The sequence below is a fragment of the Rhopilema esculentum genome, chromosome 16 (assembly GCF_057945365.1).
Source record: "Rhopilema esculentum isolate cy_ngs chromosome 16, ASM5794536v1, whole genome shotgun sequence".
In the NCBI taxonomy this organism is placed as follows: domain Eukaryota; kingdom Metazoa; phylum Cnidaria; class Scyphozoa; order Rhizostomeae; family Rhizostomatidae; genus Rhopilema; species Rhopilema esculentum.
Window position 1 is genome coordinate 10,542,081 of NC_142830.1, and position 20,393 is coordinate 10,562,473.

At 34.8% G+C, this 20,393-nt stretch overlaps 2 protein-coding genes across 2 annotated transcripts in view; both read left to right on the top strand.

Moving 5' to 3' along the window:
• Positions 1-7,713, top strand: part of LOC135682587 (E3 ubiquitin-protein ligase mib1) — a 28,916-nt gene extending 21,203 nt beyond the window's left edge. Inside the window, exons 13-18 of the mRNA XM_065197548.2 lie at positions 1,052-1,324; positions 1,668-1,840; positions 2,861-3,092; positions 3,593-3,704; positions 5,104-5,169; positions 6,330-7,713. Coding sequence (XP_065053620.2) covers positions 1,052-1,324; positions 1,668-1,840; positions 2,861-3,092; positions 3,593-3,704; positions 5,104-5,169; positions 6,330-6,577 — 1,104 coding nt within the window. The 3' untranslated portion in view covers positions 6,578-7,713. The remainder of the gene's footprint in view (positions 1-1,051; positions 1,325-1,667; positions 1,841-2,860; positions 3,093-3,592; positions 3,705-5,103; positions 5,170-6,329) is intronic.
• A 1,017-nt stretch (positions 7,714-8,730) lies between these two features.
• Positions 8,731-19,916, top strand: LOC135682866 (uncharacterized). The gene is made up of 13 exons (XM_089113301.1): positions 8,731-8,921; positions 9,335-10,021; positions 11,299-11,443; positions 11,910-12,000; positions 13,608-14,293; positions 14,943-15,040; positions 15,380-15,448; positions 16,154-16,287; positions 16,636-16,752; positions 17,803-17,833; positions 18,695-18,757; positions 19,292-19,347; positions 19,833-19,916. Exons 1-11 carry the CDS (start codon positions 8,790-8,792, stop codon positions 18,707-18,709), a joined length of 2,205 nt encoding a protein of 734 aa, XP_088969427.1. The 5' UTR covers positions 8,731-8,789; the 3' UTR covers positions 18,710-18,757; positions 19,292-19,347; positions 19,833-19,916.
• Positions 19,917-20,393: the final 477 nt, after the last annotated feature.

A 20,393-nucleotide genomic window follows, 5' to 3' on the forward strand; every position in this document is an offset into this window, starting at 1 on the left:
AGAAACATTGCCAAAAAAAGTTATATGGAACGTTACTTTCTGCCAAAATAGTTGTCCCTGGCGTGGATCTCCACAGTTCTTTCAAACTACAATATAACGATTCGTAGTCCAACTCAAATACTTAAAATAAGCAAAATCAAATTTTAACCCACCTATTCTCTGGTCAAGGCACCAAGAAATGATGGGAGCATTGCCAAGTAGTTATACTAAATAATGATTTCCGGAATATTTAAACCGAACAATCTCATAACAGATTCACAAGAAGTATACAAACGAAAATAAATAAACAAACTGATTAACTATTGGGAAGAAAGTATTATTTCGCAGAAACATTTGGCAATCACACCAGATCTGAAGTTCAATACACGAATTAATATAACCAAAGTACAACTTTGTACATGGTAGTTGAATATTGTTGTGAAAATACTTTTCGAGAATAAAGCAAGCTGAAATACATTAATATTTAAACTTCTATACACAAGTCAGTAATCAATTTGAGTAAAGTATCGTAACTGAAGTTTGGTTTTTCAAATGTTGTAGTAATTGTAAAAACTTGTCAGATTTAGTGAGCCTGCGGATGTATGAAGGGTGCCGAAAAATCTTCAGGTATAATTCTTTAGCAACATCAAATCTCCAGCAAGTCAGAACAACTGATTATAGGCCTATAACTCATGATATGTCAACTAGGAATTCATCAAATCCACAACAATCGATATCGATAATATGTTGTCCCTATTGGTGAAATGGGAGACCTTGACACTAGAAACAATTTGTCTAGCATCGCTAATTAAAAACAATATGCTTGTTAGTTTATACATTGTTTTTAGAACTTTCTTTGCTCTTTTCATTTTGTAAACCGGCAGCCTATCGGTATATAAACAGTGCTGTAATTTATCTATATGATAGTTCTCTAGTATAATAACAATCGGTATCAGGTTCTTAAATATTTGCTTCAGGGTGTTGCAACCATTATCTCTGCTTTCTCCATATTTTCCCCTAATCACTTTGTTTGCTACTTTTAAAATGACTTTCTCCACTCGGCTTTCGTTAGGCAGGGTATGATGTCAATTCGAGAGATCTTGATCAACGCACACCGCTTCATATTGCCATTATGACAAGCAATCTTGCGACGGCAATCTACCTCATCCAGAGCGGTGCAGATATCAATGCAAGTGATATGCGTGGCAACACTGCGTTACATATGACAATATCATCGCAAGACAGACAGTCCTTGAGGGAGCATGTCTGGTATTGTGTTCCTCTGAAGCGTTATATTGGCAAAAAAGATCAACTAAGGATTGAGAACAAACAAATAATCAAGAAGGTAATCTAAAGAACTTGTTTCCAAAGTAAAGATACATCTTATAGAGAGAGTTATTAGAAATCATCTTCTTCTCCTTTGTTCTTTGTTCCTTGTCCCTTCTCTCCTGTTTTAGTACTTTTCTTTTGTCCTTTTCATTGTCCATTACTCTATTTTGTCCTTGTCATTTTTTTTATCCCTGTCCTTGACCTTAAGTCCTTGCAGACCTTGCAATCCTTGCAGTTGAGTCCTGTTAATTGGACGTCATAGTAAATGTTTTTTCTCAAATTAACAACTTAAGACTATTTCTAATCCTTGATGCCCTTGGTTTGATTACAAATGCTCTATCTAAGCATGTTTACTCTAGCTTCTGGAAGAGCTGGATTTGAAGAAGACGTGGCTCAGCAACGATATTGTCTTTGGTTGCTATCTTGTAAAAAATGGAGCAGATGTCGGCATGAAAAATGCAAATGGTTTAACTGCACTTGGTGCATGCCCAAGATCCGAAGTCTTGAGTGCTGTAAAGAAATACAATGAAAAGTATGTACCATAAAGCACCATAAAGGCTATGTAATTATTGCGATCCAACTTAATTGAAACGCATGATAAGGCATATAACTTCTCATAAAAGGGAAATAACGTTTCTTTCAGAATGGTTTCTTTGTCATTTTGCTTGTTTTTGTTTGACTGCCTCTCTATCTGTGTGTCTCAGTTCGTTAACTTGTTCCAAATTTCGAGCTATTGAACATAAACTTGAAAAAGAGGCCATTTATTCAGTGGTGTAATTGGGGGGGGGAGGGGGTTCAGAGAAAGCAAAAATCCGCCCCCTAAAGCTTAACAGTGATTCTGTCGGAAAACTTTTGATCTTGTCAGAAATATCTTCTGGTTGCCTTCACGATCTGTATAAGAATTTTAGTGGAAGGATCTTAGAGCTGAATCTAACGATTTCTTCCGTTATTTTTAATGAGATAAGCATTTTTTTCAATAAGGTATGGTAGCTATAAATGCCTTTTTAAAAATACAAGACCATAAATTCTTGTAGTAGTATATGATTTATGATAATTGACTTTGAGCAAACGGTAAGACTTCATCTACTGTTTACTTCAGTTCTAATGTCGTTATGTTATGGTGAAGTTTCATGCTTTTTGGATGCATACATTTTTTAATAAGAATACCTCGTTTTTGCTGACCCACAATATTCTTGAATTTTTTTATTTTTAGCGTAAGATTACTCCTTAAATCATTCTTGAATGTATAACCGGGTTGAATCATAGTGGTAATGACTTCAAGGCCAAATACGTTTATTTCAAGATATGTAGCGTGAAACTCACATTTGTTTTGCATTCTAAAAAGGCTCAAATAAACAAAAAATTTAATTCTTGCTGAAGCTTGAGCTATCATCTTAAATTGTTCTCAAATTTCAATTATTCTGAGCCTCAATATTCTAATATTCTTTATTCTTATAATAAAAAAGGGTGTAATTAGACTTTTGTCGGAAAATCTAATTTCTCGCTCCTTCTATGAATATTCCTATCTACGCATATGCATTTTCTGTGACAGGTACGTCAACTACATGCGAAGAGAAGCCACGGAAAATCGTATGCAGTCCATCTCGAGCAGCGGTCACAGTAACGAAAACCAGTACTGTTCCATCTCTTCAGAAGGCTCACTTGGCTATCAAGAATGCAGATTATGCCGACAGAACGGCACAGATGCTTGTTTTGAGCCGTGTGGTGACATCGCCGTTTGCTTGGACTGTGCCGGCTATTTTTGCAGGTGTTTCATTTGCGAGGTAAGATTGGCTTTCAAAATTTGCACTTTTTTATCATTTTTAATTCAGAGATGGTTAAAAGATCATCTTATTCTAGGTGGCTCTTCAAAAATATTCGCATTGTAGTGTTTAATGAAATGATTGATGTGATAAGATAAACAATGTGACAGAAAAAGCGATAGATAAATGATATCAAGATCGTTAAAAGACGTTATGAAAATAAGTAATGTAAAGCAAGATTGTTTGTAAAGGCTAACAGAAAAAACTATCGTAGTGAAAACAGAACTCGGTTAATGAATGATAAAGATAGAAAGAAGGCCTAAAATATATGACGTAGCCTATATTGTGTTGCGGCTTGCGTTGCGCAAGTAAAGGGTGGTCATTGGATAATGAAATGTTTATATCAAATATTACAGGAATCAATAAGAATTTTTTTTGGTTTTTCCTCTTTCTCAGATCTTTTATGTCTTCTAAATAATCATATAATACCCTGAAATATGAAAATCTTTTATGTATTGCAGGAAGATGTTTTGTCTTACTCAAAGAAGGTTGCGGTTTCTGACTGTTTAATCTGTGATGAGAAGATTGCCGAAGTTCTCTTTGAGCCGTGCAAGCATGTTGTTTGTTGCTCAGGTATGGAAAAACCCTGTATTGTGAACGAAATAAGATTTGTCAACAAGTTGACCACAGGGTTTTTCTAGAGTGTAGAGGAACATTTTTCACAGAGCAATGTCTACATCTTATAATTTTTACTGCTAGTATATATGTTCCTTTGCAACACCGTCAACAATCTTTAAAAATATCATTAAGCGATAAATCTTCTGCTCAAACACCGAAGAAAAACCAAAACAAATCTCAAAGCTCAAAATAAGCTGTATCTGGCGTTCACTTAACAGTTTTCTCCAAAAGGCCAGTTTCTCTAGACCTACTCCTAGATTCTTGAGTAGGTTTGGTCGCATTTTGTCATGACGAAGTCGAGCAATGTGGTGACTTTATTGTGATCTAAATAAAAGTGAGCTAAGTAGACATTGCTGTCATGAAGCATGCAGAAACCACTGATCTAAAAAAGACTGGATCGAACAACCTATTGTTCTCCTACATCAGCACGAGGAGGCGATCGAGTCTCTCCATGTTGAGACCTCTCGCGCCTAAAACTTAGGGCTGCCGTGGGTAGAAATGGTAAACACACAGTGCAGCGCTGTGAACCATGCATTAATCATTGAATTATTAAGTAATCTAAGAAGCAACAGGCCTAAGAAAAAATTAACAGTGGATTATCTCTTTCATGAACTAAATACCGCGGCAAAAATGTTTAACGTCACTTATGAATGCTGCAAGTTCTTGTTTCAACGGTTATTTTAAATTTCGCTATTAAAAAGCAAGTTGAATTGAAACATGATTGCTCTTTAGTCTCATACAACTCGGCGAGGTCCCCAGATGGACGCTACAAGGTGGAATCAACGCTGGGCTGGAGAAGCTTGCGGGGGGGGGGGGGGGGGAAGACGCCAAGAAAATTGTTTGGAAGGGCGTGTCTCACTTCTGAAATTTTGCCAACAAAAAGGGCGTGTCTCACTTCTTAAGGTGTGGTAAAAAAAAGTACTTTTACATGCTAATGTTTGCGTTCCTGTTTCAAAGTTTATACTCACTCGAGTGCCATACTTTAAAATTTAACTACACAGAAATGTAAATATGCTACAATTGTTGCAAAAGGTTACAGAGTGAGTACAAAAATTATTTCTTTTGCCCTGCAAAAATCTTTAATGTGCCGACGAACAAAATGTTTGGGGTATTGCACCCCTGTACCCCCTTCTTTGGCGACGCCCCTGGAAGCTCGATCCAGTTTTTTTTTAGATCGGTTACAGAAACCAGTTAAAGATCACAAAAGGCAAATTTCATCCTTCTGATTTATCTGGCACATGTATCTTAAGATGACAGGTAACCAGACTCTGTCAGGGGCAACCAGGCTTCTTTTATAGCGCTGTTTATTTTGTAAGTAAACCATTCTTTTATAATTAATGTTTTGAATTTACAGCATGTGCTTGGAGAATGGCAAAATGTGTTCATTGCAAAATGGAGATCAGGCAGAAGTTTGATAAAAGTATGTAAAAGCTATTCGTAGATCTAATCATAATCAGATCAAATGGGCCGATTGTTGAACCACTGTAAAATTTTCGTAAGCCTACATTTCTGTCATATCCTATCATTCTAATTATCATTATGTGCTCGGCCCAGTTCCCCACATACGGGACTTGGTAGTCTATGTGAGGGATTAAAGGGCCTACAGTTAACAAAGTCCGTGTATTACTAGTCTATAAAGCTTAACTACAGGTCACAACAGTTCCAACCATGAATAGTAAACTTTCGATGATGCACAAGCTATTAGCGCTCGTATGACAGAAAGTGTAAATTGATGATTTGAAAATTATATGTTATTTGCTTTGCAATACATATTTTTTTACCCTAGCTTGCCCTCCTAGTTTGTACAAAAGTTGGATAGGATACGAGACAAAACTCATATCGGAAATTTAAGCGATCAAATTTACAAAGCTGTTTAGCGATGTATTTTTTGTAGTATGATATTACCATTTTCAAGTATAATTGTTTAACGTCTTCCTAAAATTCGTTAGACCTTGACTGTTATCATGTCGTGGTCATGACCAATTCAAAACAGATAAAACTTTTGGACATAATGATAGCAATAAGTGAATATTTCCTAGCATCTTCATTGAGGTTATACCTACGTGCACTGTAGATATTAAAATGCAGTTTTTGACCGTCCCTAAAGCGATATATTTCAAAAAAGGTTTCTTCCTGGCTGCCATGGTAGCGGTCTTTACAAAGCCCTTGATCGGTCTTAACATCGAAGTCTTTTCAGGCCTGACAGAGATGTACCAAGGACATATTTCTCTAGGGGGAGCAAAAATGTGTGCCCCCTAGCCAGTTTTGAGCCACCACGCTACTACATTACATTCTACTAGCTAATACAATAATAGCTCGAATTAATGTGGCTCTGGTACCCACAGTAGTTAACTTAACAATGCAACAAATCACCTCTTATGTCATCATTACAACCCACACAATGGCTTAAAATGATAGAAATCAAGAGTAAGGCAATTTTTACACGGTTTTAAGTACGTTTTGGAAATTGTTCGAGGGAGTTGCTAATCCTTTAACCCCTCAGCTCCCTCTTCTGCGGTTTCTGTATTTATCTTATGTTTAACTGCATGAAATGGTGAGAATGTTCTGCTTTGGTTTTAGACATGCAGCCATTGACTGCACCAAATGATGCAGACTCGGTACGATATGATGACTTGTTGGCATCTTTGAAAAACCTCGAGGCAAAGGTGAAGGAAATCGAGTCTGTTAACACGTGCACAATTTGCCTTGACAGACAGAAGAACGTCATGTTCCTTTGTGGCCATGGAACATGTGACATCTGCTCTCCGTCGCTTGAGATGTGCCCTATTTGCAGAGATCCTATCGAAAAGAAGATCCCTATGTTTTGAACATTCTGAAGTCAAACAACGTTTTACCCATTATATAGACTTTAGGGATTATCACATTATGATATCATTGTATATAAACAGTTGAGGTGTACTATGGGTGTATTTTCGAACTAATCAATTAACTAATAATGTAATTAAATGTAATAAGGATGTTATTAATAGATATAAGGTTTTTGGTGGAATATTTGTCTTTGGGGTTTGATTGACTTAGTTTAAAGTATTCATTTTAATGTATGAAACTTGTCTTGTATTTAGTTTATAATACGTGAGTACACTAAACAATAAACATTTTTCTTGTGTTGAATTGGTAGAGAAAGCAACAAGAATTTTGATTTTTAAACTAGAATATTTGAATTTAAAGTGTATATATTACTCATAACGAAGATATAAACCTCAAACATATACTTTTGCTTTTTCATTAAAATTTGATTCATTTCAAGATCATAGCAGTAGAAGGTATCCTGCGCCCCCTAAGCGAAGTCAAATCAGAGGGGCTGGTCTCCCCTTGTTATTGGCAAACAGTAATCTATCTCTACTTTTGCTATTGTTTTTCGCGACATTTTTGGCAAGAACCTTTCCCTCCCGTCCTGGTTATTTCGATAGCAACACATTCCTGATTAAGAGTAAAGGTTAGCTTAAGGCTACTACAAAACTACAGTACTACGCCAATGAGAGCAATAAAGCATGTCATATTATACTAAAATTAACGGCTACAAACAGACAAGAAAGAACGCATTTCATCAAGACGCTACTGTAGGAACATTTCCTTTATGCATGATAGCATGTTTAGACAACACTTGCTGAACAGCAAAACGTCAAGGGTGAACATTAAAACGAATTTGCATCAGTAACATTAGTTGAATAAATCCTAAAACTAGCAAAATTTCTAAAGCTTGTTAATTTTGAACAAAACTTTAGTTCATCTGTAAATTATCGTGGCTAGACATGTACCAGTTTTGTTAATTAATTTCATTTAATTAAAATATTGGATTTTTTGTCTTGAGCTTGTATTTAAAGAAGATTGGATTGCTGAAAGTCAACGAAAGTAAAGGGGAAATTTCTGGTAAGCAGAGCGATTAAAAGCCGATTTTCAAGTCTTTAAAAACGATAAGAGTCAATGTAAGAATGAAATATTTAACTTGGATAAAAAATGTCTAGTGTTTTTATGAACTGATTGGGTTCTACAGAAACAACGAATACTAAATGATACTCTCAAGTGAAGTTTCTTATAACTCTTGCAAACCATTATCATTCTGAAGATTAATCGCATTACAAGAGAATAATCTTGTTGAAACTGCCGCCATGGTTCACTATCACAGTTTCACCACAATCAACATAAAAATAAGACCAGGAGTCACACTGTTATTAAAAGAAAAGACATTCTCTATTAGACTTTAAAGAACTTCTGACCTTAGTTTATTGACTAACGTTTTTTGACGATAAGTTCTTTCTATTGACTATAGTTTTGCAAGTTCTTTCGATTGCCTACGGTTTAACATGCAGATCATTTGAAGGCTTGCTCTCATCGCACGCTAAAGTGTGCCATCCCATTGAGTGAGATTATTGCATTAGCAAACTCATTCAGTGACCAGTTCAGACCGTGTCCATATGTGCTTCAAAAGTCAGTCAGTTTTCCAACACAAATTTTTCAAATAGTGCTGCAATAAAGAATCAGGATTGAAACTAAAAGGGCTTAAGAAATTGAAATGTTTATTACAGTCTATTCAAAGCCTTAAATTAAACAGATATATGCCTCGTTCGCCAATGTCCTCCCTTCCTCTTCCTCTTAAATATAATCAAAACTTCCCGAAATAAGCAACGAACACTTAGATAATGTTTTAGATACCCTGAAATTAGATACCTTGATCTTTCTCATAACAAGACTCAAATTTCTACTAGAACATTCAAAGTCTAATTCTTAATGAGAGAAATATACCCTCATCATTAGCGCATAAAACAAAATAGGCAAATAGCAAAAAATTTATTCTGGAGAATCAACGTTATTCTTCTTCCTTCGCCTTTGTCACTTTTAAGATTCGCCTTTGTCTACAATTAGGGATTCTGTCAATTTTTTCTGATTGGAACCAATTTGAACCCGGCATTGCACGGCACAGTCATGAATGAAAAAGAGGCTCGCTAATTTGGCGGGAAGAAATTGTATACCGTTCCAAGAATATGTAGGCCTAAATGTTGAGGTCATAACATTACCAGCATGAAAAAGTTGTCCAAGGAGACGATACAGCTCATATCGAGCACGCAGGTTATAACATCAGTTTATTCTGCTGTTAAAGAACTTGTCGAAAACTCAATCGATGCTGGATCAACTAATATTGAAGTGAGATTGGTAAGCATAATTCCAATATTGTAGATTATGATGAGCGCAAATGCAGTAATATAGCCTGAAGATTCACCCTGACGACTCTCTATTATTGGGTATCAGAGTTTCTTCATTTCTTTTCAACATCGACGGGCGTCTTTTTTAATATGCACGTCTGAAATATGCACGTCTTTTTTAATATTCCTGAAAGCGAAAAAGACCCTATGCTCTGAATTTTGGGTCGCGTTAAACATGCCTTCATTTAAAATTGAACATATCTTACCTACGTTCATTTCATTTCATTATTATTTTATAGTATTGTTAGAGTAAATAAACCTTGCTAAAAGTGAAGGGATGGACTCTGATTGCTATAATATGTGTTAGGTTGATACAGTGTATGATTTTGGGCTTAAAGGTTCAATATATCTTTGCCTTTGAAGGAAAACTTTGGTCTTGGAAGAATTGAGGTGCTAGATAATGGCTGTGGAATTGCAGTTGGTGATGAAGAATTTGTTGCAAAGCCCCATTATACCTCAAAGCTGGTAGATGATATTGGTTTGAGAACATTGTCAACACTTGGTTTTAGGGGTGAAGCTCTCCATTCATTAGCTACTGTGAGCAATTTATCATTTTCAACCAAAACAGGGAATCAGCAGATTGGCAAGATGTTTTTTCTTGATTCTAATGGCAGTATTATCAAGACTAGGCCTTGTTCAAGAGAAAATGGCGTGAACATGATAGCTGAAAATCTTTTTAAAAACCTTCCAGTCAGAAGGCAATTTTATAGCTGTGTTAGAAAAAACAAAGAAGAGTTGAAGAAAATTGAGCACCTGCTCATTTCATATGGTTTGATTAGACCAGAATTGAGAGTTGTTCTGAAACACAATAAATCCATTATATGGCAAAAATCAAAACATCAAACAACTAAAGATTCTTTTATTTCTGTTTTTGGCACTGCTTGTTTTGGCCAAATGAAAGAAGGAACTGTTGAAGATAAGAGTGGAAATATCACAATAAGATTTCTTCTGCCAAGAAAGGATTGTGTGGAGACTTTGTTCAGGGCTTCAAATGACCGTACATTTGTCTTTGTTAATGAGAGGCTGGTAGAGATCAAAACCATTAGCCAGGTTTGTATGTTTTATCTAATTGTATACTTCATTTTCTATTATGTTTTGCATAAGCAACTACATACAAGCGACTTAGAAGCTCAGACAGCTGTGACACGATTTGTAAAACAATGTACATCCTCTTTCAGGCTATGTACAAGCTATGTAATGCCACATGCAAGCTACATACCACTACATAAGGCAAAGGACATCAACTTTTAAACTCCATATAATGTACATAAAACAACATACAATCTACATAAAACTACATACAAGTTACATGCAACTATGTAAAAGATACATACATCTACTTACAAGCACCATTTGATTACAACAAGTTATAGCTTATAACTAACAACTTTATTACAGTGTCAGGTGATTTAGCATTTCTGCTAATTCTGGACACTATTGACATACAGTCTATAAAAAAGAAAACTTAATCTATTAGAAATAATATATCAAAGTGAAAATTCAAGAAAAGTTGCAGAGCCTACAATGTTCATTGCATAATTTGTCTTTAAGTAAAGCCTCAAGGTCCTTTTGTCTAAAACAGTTGAGGAAGTTATCAATATTTGAACTAGCCCTTTCTCTTTCATTCAGTTCAGTCCATACAAGAGTTCCTAGGTACCTCAATGCTTTCCATACTTAATGGTTTTATGGTTTCTAAGATCATATATATCTTTTGTTTGGTTTTTCAAATAAGTCATTAATGTACTTTGGACTCATATTGTAATATGAAATAGTTTTGAAAGATACATGTGAAATCTCTTGGTTTTATGAGCAGGGTGACCTTTTGTAAACTATTCAAATATGCTTGTTGGAGGACCCACATTTTTCTTGCTTTTTGATTGTTTACTTCTTTTGGCCCCATTCTTATATCCTACTTTTTGGATAAAGGTTACCCTGGGCATGCTGTCTAGCATCGATTAGAACAAATCCTTAGAGAAAATAACAGAAAGGGGAAACAGATTTAATCAGTTTTGCCTGTATCCTTAGCAACCAAGACGCTAAGCTAAAATTCCCCTGATTAGCTTTCAAAAACAATTTTTTGCTTTTGAGAATTTTTAGTAACAGGTGAAATAAATTGAAAAATCTATGCTTCCACTTTTAAGAAATTATAGAGTCATAAACCAGAATAATTTTCTGGTGGGACCTGTCCAATAAAGAAAAATATGTGTTCTACCTTGCAGTTATTGTTTTAAATTCAGGTCATGAGACAAGGAGACCTTTTGATAAAAACTGGTAATGATTTGAAGCATCACAGTACTAACTCTATGCTAACTTGTTTGAGTTTCTAGGTTATTAAAGCAACATATCTTGAATTCAATGCTGCAGTATCCAATAGATATCCGACTGTGTTCATGGCAATTACTGTACCTTACGAAAATGTTGATGTCAACATGGAGCCAAATAAATCTCTGGTTCTTTTGGAAAACTTGGCAAGTACCCTTTTTTGTATGTTTTATATGTGCATTTCAAAGTTCAGCTTCTTGAATAAATGATGTTTTAAAGTAGAACAGATGTGTATAGGAGCAAGCATGTACAATTTTTGTATAGATATAAAATTTTATTCAAAAATATATGGTTTTAAAGCCAGGGAATAATCTTAGAGATAAAATATTATTTGCGAAGTTTCTTTGTTTTCCTAAACAATTAATGCAAAATTATTGAATTATATTTACTCTAGAATTATAGTAATTCACACATTTGCCTTTCAGCCCATCTTATCGCTTATGAATCTCTTTTATCTGAAGGAAGTTTAATTTGACCTTTGAGGTCTTTTTAAAAATAATTAATTTCTTTTGCTTCTGCAATTTCCTGTGCACCTTTTATAAACTATTTTTCTATAAGGAATAAACTGGTCTTGATTTGTGTTTATTTACTTACATCAATTGAAAAATGCAGGAAGAGGTTATCGACATTATCAAGAAGACGATTCGATCGATATTTGAAGACTGTAAACCAATTACGAACATCAGCGACTGCGAAAACAAAAATTGGTGGGATTACGTTCTAATTCATTTGATAAATTTTGTTACATTAATCAATAATTTTTTGCATATTTTCATGAAATATCTTTTAAGTCTCTCGCTTTTAGACATATTAAGAAATTCATAAGTTTTGTGCTAGGCCATGGTATTTTTTCGTGCAGGAAAATATAGTATGTTCACGAATAGAAATTTTTATGAGTCACATCAAGATATATTTAGTTTGATTCGAATCAAGACTGGGTTAACTTTATATGTCAGGAAGAGGGTTAGATTAGCTTTTACTGCAACGTTATTTTCACGAAAAAGCACAATTAAAGTTTACCACTCATGCCCACGTTTTTAGCTCGATTATACCTGCTTTAAATTCTCATCAGGTTCTGATATTTTTCTAGCTTCTAATGCGTCCCCTTTGGCCAGCAGCTGGAGCAAAGTGTGTTTCTCTTAAACCTTCAGATTTTGGCGTTAATTAAATTTTTTTAGCCTTTTCTCGATCATTAATTCAATCATCGACTAGACAAACATGTTTGTCAAGGCATAAAGCACAGTGGTGTTGTTCGAATAACCAAGAAGCAGGCATGGCTAACTAACGTTAATTCCTCTGAATTTATTATAAAAGGTGGATTAATCACTTTCAACTCTCTCACATTCGCGGCAACTGCGACAAATCTTTCGTACTAAACTGCTCTAATTTTTCGACGACCATCAAGAAGCGATGATCATAAATTATTAAACATGAATACGAGACAAAATTCGTTGTACAACAACGCTGATTTTCCACCACTCTCTATTCTAAATGACATTGGCATACTCTATTCCGTGTAAATTGCTGGGAAAATTAAATGCTACAGCTCGAGACTTTCGTCAACATAAAAGAAAATAGGATGAATGGTCAGTCTGAGAAAGATTTGGTTAAAGAAGGATTTTGCAAGGTCGAATGAAATAAGGACCGTCGCTACCTTTTTGCACAAGAGATGTGCCCCGAATAGAGGGCTTCCCATTTGCCGAAAAAGTGGGTGAGCCATCTTTTCTTTGCCGACGTATCTGAAAGTTGGCCGACGAAGCACCCCTAAATGGCAAAAAAGCTTTACGTTTTTACAATGAAATTTCTTTGCATAAGAGATGTAATGCCCCCTTACATCCCCCTACAGCCACCGTAGCCACGCCCCTGAATGAAATCTTGTCAAGCTGTCATTACACCAAGTAATTTATACCCTGAATGTGGACAGCAACAAACACAAGCAAATTTTTATTCGAATTAAAAAAGTTTCCTCTATGCCTAGGGGATTGTCAAATTTAGTCTTATACCGGTCCGGTAAAAAAGTCCCGTATAACAAACACAGAATTTGCCGGTTCTTGGGACAGTAAAGAAAGAATTTTTGAAATAGAAATAATGTGACAAAACCAAGGTGTACAGGGGAACTGTGATCTTATATTTAGAGAGCTTTGTTAGCGATCATATAACATTTTTTTAAATGTAAATTTTGATGAAAACTTGATTAACGCCGATTGAAAAAGCACTTAGTTCTTTCCTTTTTCACCCTTTTTCTAATCACAAATGTCATTTTATAATACCACGATTTTTGATTTGAAATTATTGCAAATTTTTAATTTCACAGTTCTGATGGTGATTGCGTGGCATTGGAGGATCAAAGTGATGGGACGATCAAGAGAACTCAGGAAATCGCCGAATCAGGAAGCCATTCCCCTTCATTTTCCGCAGAAGTATCCGATCCTTTGATAGAGAACTATTTCCCAACGACACCAGAAATACCCAACTCAGAAAGAAGTTTATTTGAATTATCGAAAGATTTTCCAGCTGATGTTCTGCAAATTGGAAATTTAGATAGAAATCCTGAATGTGAAAGGAGTGACGAGTTAACAGAGGATGATAAGGATGACCGTCAAAAAACCAAAGAGGTCGAGGCTAATAAGATGTGTGATAAAAACATCAGAAATTTTGTAAAAGAAAACAGCATGTCATCGCGTAATCATGATACAAACACGAATTCAAATGTCCAATCTAATTGCAGCGATATTGACACATCTTTGTCATTATTCTCTGAATTATCAGACACTTTAGGAAATCATAGTGATGAATCAATGACTGTTCGTAATCAATCAATCCCTTTGTTTGGTTCAAGAGAAACTTCTAGGAAAGAAGAAGCATCAAGGAAGAAATTAACTGGGAATAGCCATGCTTTACAGAAAGAAGGAGGCCCTGGAAGTGATTTAGATGAGTTCTTTAGTGTGGATGAAGATGAATGCATTTTTGATGATGAGCCTCTAGTCAATTCTTCCCAAGGTAAAACATTGATGTTTTTTTTAATCTGGGTCACTGTTTGCGATGGTGGAGCTTTAATGGTTGTTTTACTAAGATACTGACGCTTCGACTGCTCCTTCTTAAGATTGTAATTTAGGTGACTTGTCAACAAATGTTCTGATCAGATTCATAATTTGTGAGTTGTAGCCTGTACAATGTCCTTTACCCTATTTACCCACATTACGGACGTCAGTAACTTGACTTTTTTGGAGTTTTAGAAAAAAAGATCTTGCTAAAAACAACCATGCTTATAGAGAGGTCAACTGGGCACTTGATAACTTCATCTTTTTATATCACCTCGCAAGCTTGATTAAAGAAACTAGGTCTGCTCCTTTTCTTTTAGTAAATTTGAACTTATCTGCACTATACTGTTCATGTCAATGGCCTTCTTGTCGTCCTTTTGTCTTGGATGTGGATCTGATTACCAGAAATCTTTCAGTTGCGCCAATAATATTCGCTACCAAATTTTTCCACCCGTTCTCCGGTTGCGTTGAGTAAATATTTTGGTTGGAAATGAGTGGTTCTTGCTTTTTGACACTTGTTATATGAGAAACTAGACTTAAATTATATCTAATTTATTTATTTACGAATGAATACCAGATAGCGTAAAAAATTGATATTTTGCTACAAGAAGATAACACAATTTCAGCGTCTAGACTGAAGCAGATATCACTTGACAGTTGGAGCAGAGGCACAAGTATAAATGACAGCAATGGAGCACCGGTAGAGGTAAAATACATACATTCAATCATACAGCTTTGTTTCTCATTTGAATATTTATAAATTAAGTTTTCAGCTAGAAAAAAATATTTTCAAGATTATAATTATGAATATGTTATGACCATAGAATTCTGTGTTGTGACATGCCATGCAAACTGTGCAGAAATTGTTCATGTTTACTTAAAGAAACAAAAAAGATGATTCAAAATTTTGAGAAGGTTACTTCTAAGATTTTTAAAACTTACATTTATCAGAGTAGCAGGGCTCTTATTGATATTAGTACTATTGTTGCTGACAGGGCTACCTGATATAAGTAACTATATTATTATTTTATATTATATTTTGCAGCCATTTATAATCCTACAACCGCATAAGAAAGCTCCGAAGAAGATACTTGGCCCCAAAATGTCTATGAGCGTAGGTTGCTGCGATTTGATTCTGTTTTCGTTCTTGAATATTTTTTGAATTTGCATTCTCTCTCGCTCTTACTTATGTCTCTGTTTAATTTTTTATTGCTCATCCCGAAATACATATTCAGTTGACAACAAATAATTTGAATTTTTTATACATACACCGAAATTACCTCCTTTTATAACCCAGTTCCAGTCAGGGACAAAGAGGCCCCTTTTTTACACAGTAATTTTTTGCGAGAACTCATACCCCTTCCTAACTGGTAGCACAAAAACCAATCACATTTTTTAGTTCTCGCTCTGCATTTACTTGACTAATTCCTTCGCTACGCATTTACTGTCGTTGATTCGGGAAGATAAAGTCTTGTTCATTTTTCGTAGTAAGTCGAAATCTAAACTCAGCAATCAATCAGAAATACCTCCCATGAGGAAGCAACTTCTTAAAATATTCCCAACTGGTAGTGTTATTATCTAAATTGGGCCGTTTGGAAGCCATTTGACAAGACCCTGAAACCGACTGACCTCCTTGCCCAGCCTTATTTGGAGTACCCCCCTGCCCAGCTTTAAAAACTACCTTAACCGAATATATTGCAATCCCCTACTTACATAATATGAAAGGTTAATATTGTCAGTAAACTACTTGGAAAGGAATTAATTCGAACTAGCCTTTTTGCATGTTTTGTGCTACAACGAAAGTTCTCTCTATCATTAGGTGCAGAGTAAAATGAACCTTGGACAAAATAAGTCTGCTTCAATGAGAAATGTCTCCCGTGCTGAAGATTACAATTTATCGTTTAAACTGCATGACATTCGAAAACACTTTGAGGAGGACGAGCTGTCAGAAAGGTAATCAAAGTTGAAATCAAACGATTTTATGTCTCAAAGTGCAGCTGCAAACTTGATATTTGTTTTGCAGTACTTGCTCATCTGTTTAAATTTTGCTGTGCGTCTTTGGATTTGGCTAATACAAAAGTTTTCAGTTTTTTTATGCAATCATTCCAAAACAAAGCAATTTTTATTTTGACTACTTCGAATGCGACTATATTCTTGATTAAATTAAAACGAAATGAAGTTATGATGATGATAATGTAGTTAAATTAAGACGTAAAGTGTGATAATGATAATAAGGACTAAAATTTGTCTTTACTTATGTTCTTGTTGTTTCTCTGTACGCCAATTGAATTCTTTTTATAGTGAAGATTGCGCGAACCACGAAGCATCAAAGAATATTAGTGTCATTGGGAAAATAAGCCCATGGAATTCGTGGATTATCGGTCAAGATGGGAAGATGTTCTTCTTCAATCCGTTTAGGTATTTTTTTACTTACTCATAGTTTGATAAGAAAGCAAGGCGATCTCTCCAGTCATTTCTAAAGTATACGAAGCATCAGTACACCTAATGATAGAAACATTTCCACAATTTTGAAAGCACAGTACCAACCACGGCTGGTCGCCATTATGGGAGACTTCAGATCATCATTTGAAGTCTTTTTGCACGAATAGACTTCTGTTAAGGACAGTCCAGCTACCCTCGTATAGGAAACAATGCAAACACGTGAAAGGTCATAGGCCAAGGTCATCATGCCATATCAGGTATTAACGAAAACACACATATATGGGCATAATAGATCCGATAACATGAATTATTGTTAGTTACGAGAAGGAGCTTCTAGAAACAGGTCTTAGTGTAAAGAGACGTCCACTCCCTGGCGTAGGCCTGTGGAGTGGTGGAGAGTAACTCACGCGGAAATATAAAATAGTAAAAGTAAGCTGATAGTCGATATAAAAGCTTGAAGTAAATAGTGCAAATATATAAATGTTTAACGTCATCAAAGGTTCTCTCCTTGTCTCTGCCCTGAGAATCGAGAGAAAAATACAGCTTTTCAACAGATGTTGAAAACCATAACATCGTTGGCTATCGCTGAGTTGAGTTTTTTTGTTAAAATAGAAACATAAAAAGGAACTCCCTTTCAAATGAGAATGCTACAACTCTATGCCAGAAATCAAAAAGTTACTGATATATTCTTCATTTTAAATCCCAATTTTCTTCAAAAGTCTTATTTTCCACACGCACTGGTAGCTATTCCTGTTTTTCAGCTGTTTCTAGCCAAGTATTGTAAGGCAGCTGTTTTCAATTGTTGGCAAAAATTGCTCTGCACCAAAGCACAAATAGTAATGCATTGCTGTCCTGTTCATAACGCCAGACAAAAAGACTGAAAATAGAGACATCAACAATGGTGTCGATGAAACAATTTTCTGCCCTCAATGTCAAACCTTTACTTTTATATAGCAATTTTAGAAAAAAAGTTTTAAACGACTTTTGTCTTTATTGTTAACTATTCGTGAATTTTTTTTCTTCAAGGGCTCGCGAAGATTTGGTCTACCGAGAATTGGTAAGGAAGCACGTCTTGCCAACAATCTCTTGCACAATACCCTTAGATCAAAGGTTTGTTGAAAGCTCTGTACTTCTTTTTACAGACTTGGTACCTATGCCATTGCAGACTTGGTAAGGATTAATGATACCTATGCCATTCCTGTTGAGAATATCTTAATCCTGCATAATTATCATTTTAATCGTAAGACTTTTTTGATTAAGAGGAGAAAATTTAGAGTGCTAGAGTGTTAGGAAAGTTTCTTCTTGATACTGGGTACAAGTTATGAGGTCAATTCTTCATCAAGCTGTCTCTTTGCCAATCTTCTGGTTTTTTGTATTATTATGCCTTGGCAGAAGTAATTATATGTTTATCAGGGCTTTAGTCATCGTTTTGCTCTATGTTTTAATTGTTCTATGTTGTTGTGTTTGGACTATGTTTATTCGTTCATTCATCCATTCATCCATTCATCCATTCATTCATTCATTGCATTCATTCATTCATTCATTCATTCATTCATTCATTCATTCATCCATCCATTCATTCATTCATTCATTCATTCATTCATCCATTCATTCATTCATTCATTCATTCATTCATTCATTCTTTTATTGTTTCATATTTCATTGCTAAATCCACCTTAAAGCACCGAATTGATTTTTGAAGTTTTTCACTGCGTACCAATTTTATGATGATTATCCAGTTTTAATGTAAATTTATCATCTACGGTTATTCAATTTTTTTCAATATTTCCTGATCCAAGTCATTCTTCGCATATATATTGAATGTAAACAGATTATCAGAGTATGATTAACTTCCAATTGGTAGGAGATAATGTATTTGCCAAATCTGAAATATGAAAAATTGATTGCTTTCACTTAGGTTGAAAAATTTTGAAAAGCTTCGAAGTCTTCGGTTTGAAAGCATCCCTCCAGACACTGGAAGGTAGAATCTATTTAGAACATTTTACATTTTTAAAGCTGTTTCTTGTAGGGTTTTTCCAGCAGACACTTCCAAATACTACGAATAATTGAGTTGTCTTCCAGAATTTCTACCTTTCTTTTCTTTGAAAAGAACTTGGATAAAAATACGTCATTTCTGGTTTTGAATTTCATAAATTGTATTATTCTAGTAATTGAAAGAAAAAAATTATTCATTCTGTAGATTGTTGGCAAAAGTTAAAGTCAATTATGTTTATATTTTTATCTTATATTTAAATCTACAATAAACGTTCGATGATTCAATCTTTCAAAGGGAAAACGAAGTTTATTCGATTTACCGAAAGTTTGAGTTACAAATCTAATCGCGGATAATTGTAGAGGGAAACATTTGATGCACTAATAATTATGGAGTTGAATTATCGCACTTCGAATTTAAACTATTCCATAAACGCCATGTATCGCTCCACAGCGAGCATTTCTCGACATGTTGTATCTTTATATTCTTTCAGTATCAGCAAAAACCACCTTCGTATTTTAGGTATCTCGTAGACCGACGAATTACAGCCAATGGTTTTCATATTCGCCAAAGGAAAAGTAATATATTTTGCTTTTTTTCAAATAATCTTTTATCATTTCATTCTGGCTGCTTTTTAGAATTTCAAACTAGACGATCGCTTACAATCGATATTTAGAATTTTACCCTGTTCTTAGTAAGAAAGATGGGCGATAGAAGGCAACCTTGCAGACGCCATCATGTTTTTTATAAATGTTGCTTAAATATGTCTTTGTTCGATAATCTTTTACTAATTCGACGGAATTTCTTGATTTCACGAAGTGCAATTTTCTAAGGTATGGAATATTTTGTGACTGAAGAGGTCAAACATTGTGCATCGAGAAGTGACGGAGTATTAGAAGAACGCAAAATGAGGAAAAATCCAACGAAAAGAAAGTTGACAATATAATTTGCATTCATTTTAATCCAAAATCTTCAATGCTGGCTGATTGTACTTCTTCATTCTTTGTGAAATAAACTTTTTTAGTCATCTAACTTTTGTCAAACCTCTTTGCCACTTATCTAGATGCTAGTACAGACGAGACTGTCTACGAAATAGTCAAAGTGACACCAGTCATCCAGGATTTCGGGGTATCCGAGCTTGACGAGGTTCTTGGTGAGTTTTTGACTTTGTTATGGCAATCATTCTACAATCAAGATATGTAATATAATTCTACCTATAAGATATAATTTTCTCTTGGCAAATGATTTTACACCTCCAATAACATCTACATATAATTGCATAAAGTTAAAAAAAATATGATATTGACAAGTTTCTTTAGGAATGTTTTGATTGTCTGCACACATAGTTCCGTATACTAAAGAATTGTGCTAGAGTCTTTTTGTCTCTTCTTGTAAATTGAAACTTTTGGAAAACTACTCCATTATACTCAAACTATTTTGTTTTCATTCTTGTACTCAATTTTATTTGCTAACCATATTAGCTGTTAGCAACCATTGTCAACAGGTCTACCCTCCTTTTCTCGACATTATTTAACTTTGGCTTCGAGTTGCCAGTCTGATTTTTACACCTTTCACTTCAGCAAATTTTTTTGCGAATAATACTTTTCGTTTGCAGATAAAATAT

What these genes read in the sequence shown, in the direction of transcription:
- LOC135682866 (XM_089113301.1), top strand. Translation starts at nt 8,790, where the DNA reads ATGAAAAAGTTGTCCAAGGAGACGATACAGCTCATATCGAGCACGCAG. An exon ending in TCTTTTGGAAAACTTGGCAA is followed by an intron (nt 11,444 to 11,909) that starts GTACCCTTTTTT and finishes AAATGCAGGAAG; the next exon opens with AGGTTATCGACATTATCAAG. An exon ending in GAGGACGAGCTGTCAGAAAG is followed by an intron (nt 16,288 to 16,635) that starts GTAATCAAAGTT and finishes TTCTTTTTATAG; the next exon opens with TGAAGATTGCGCGAACCACG.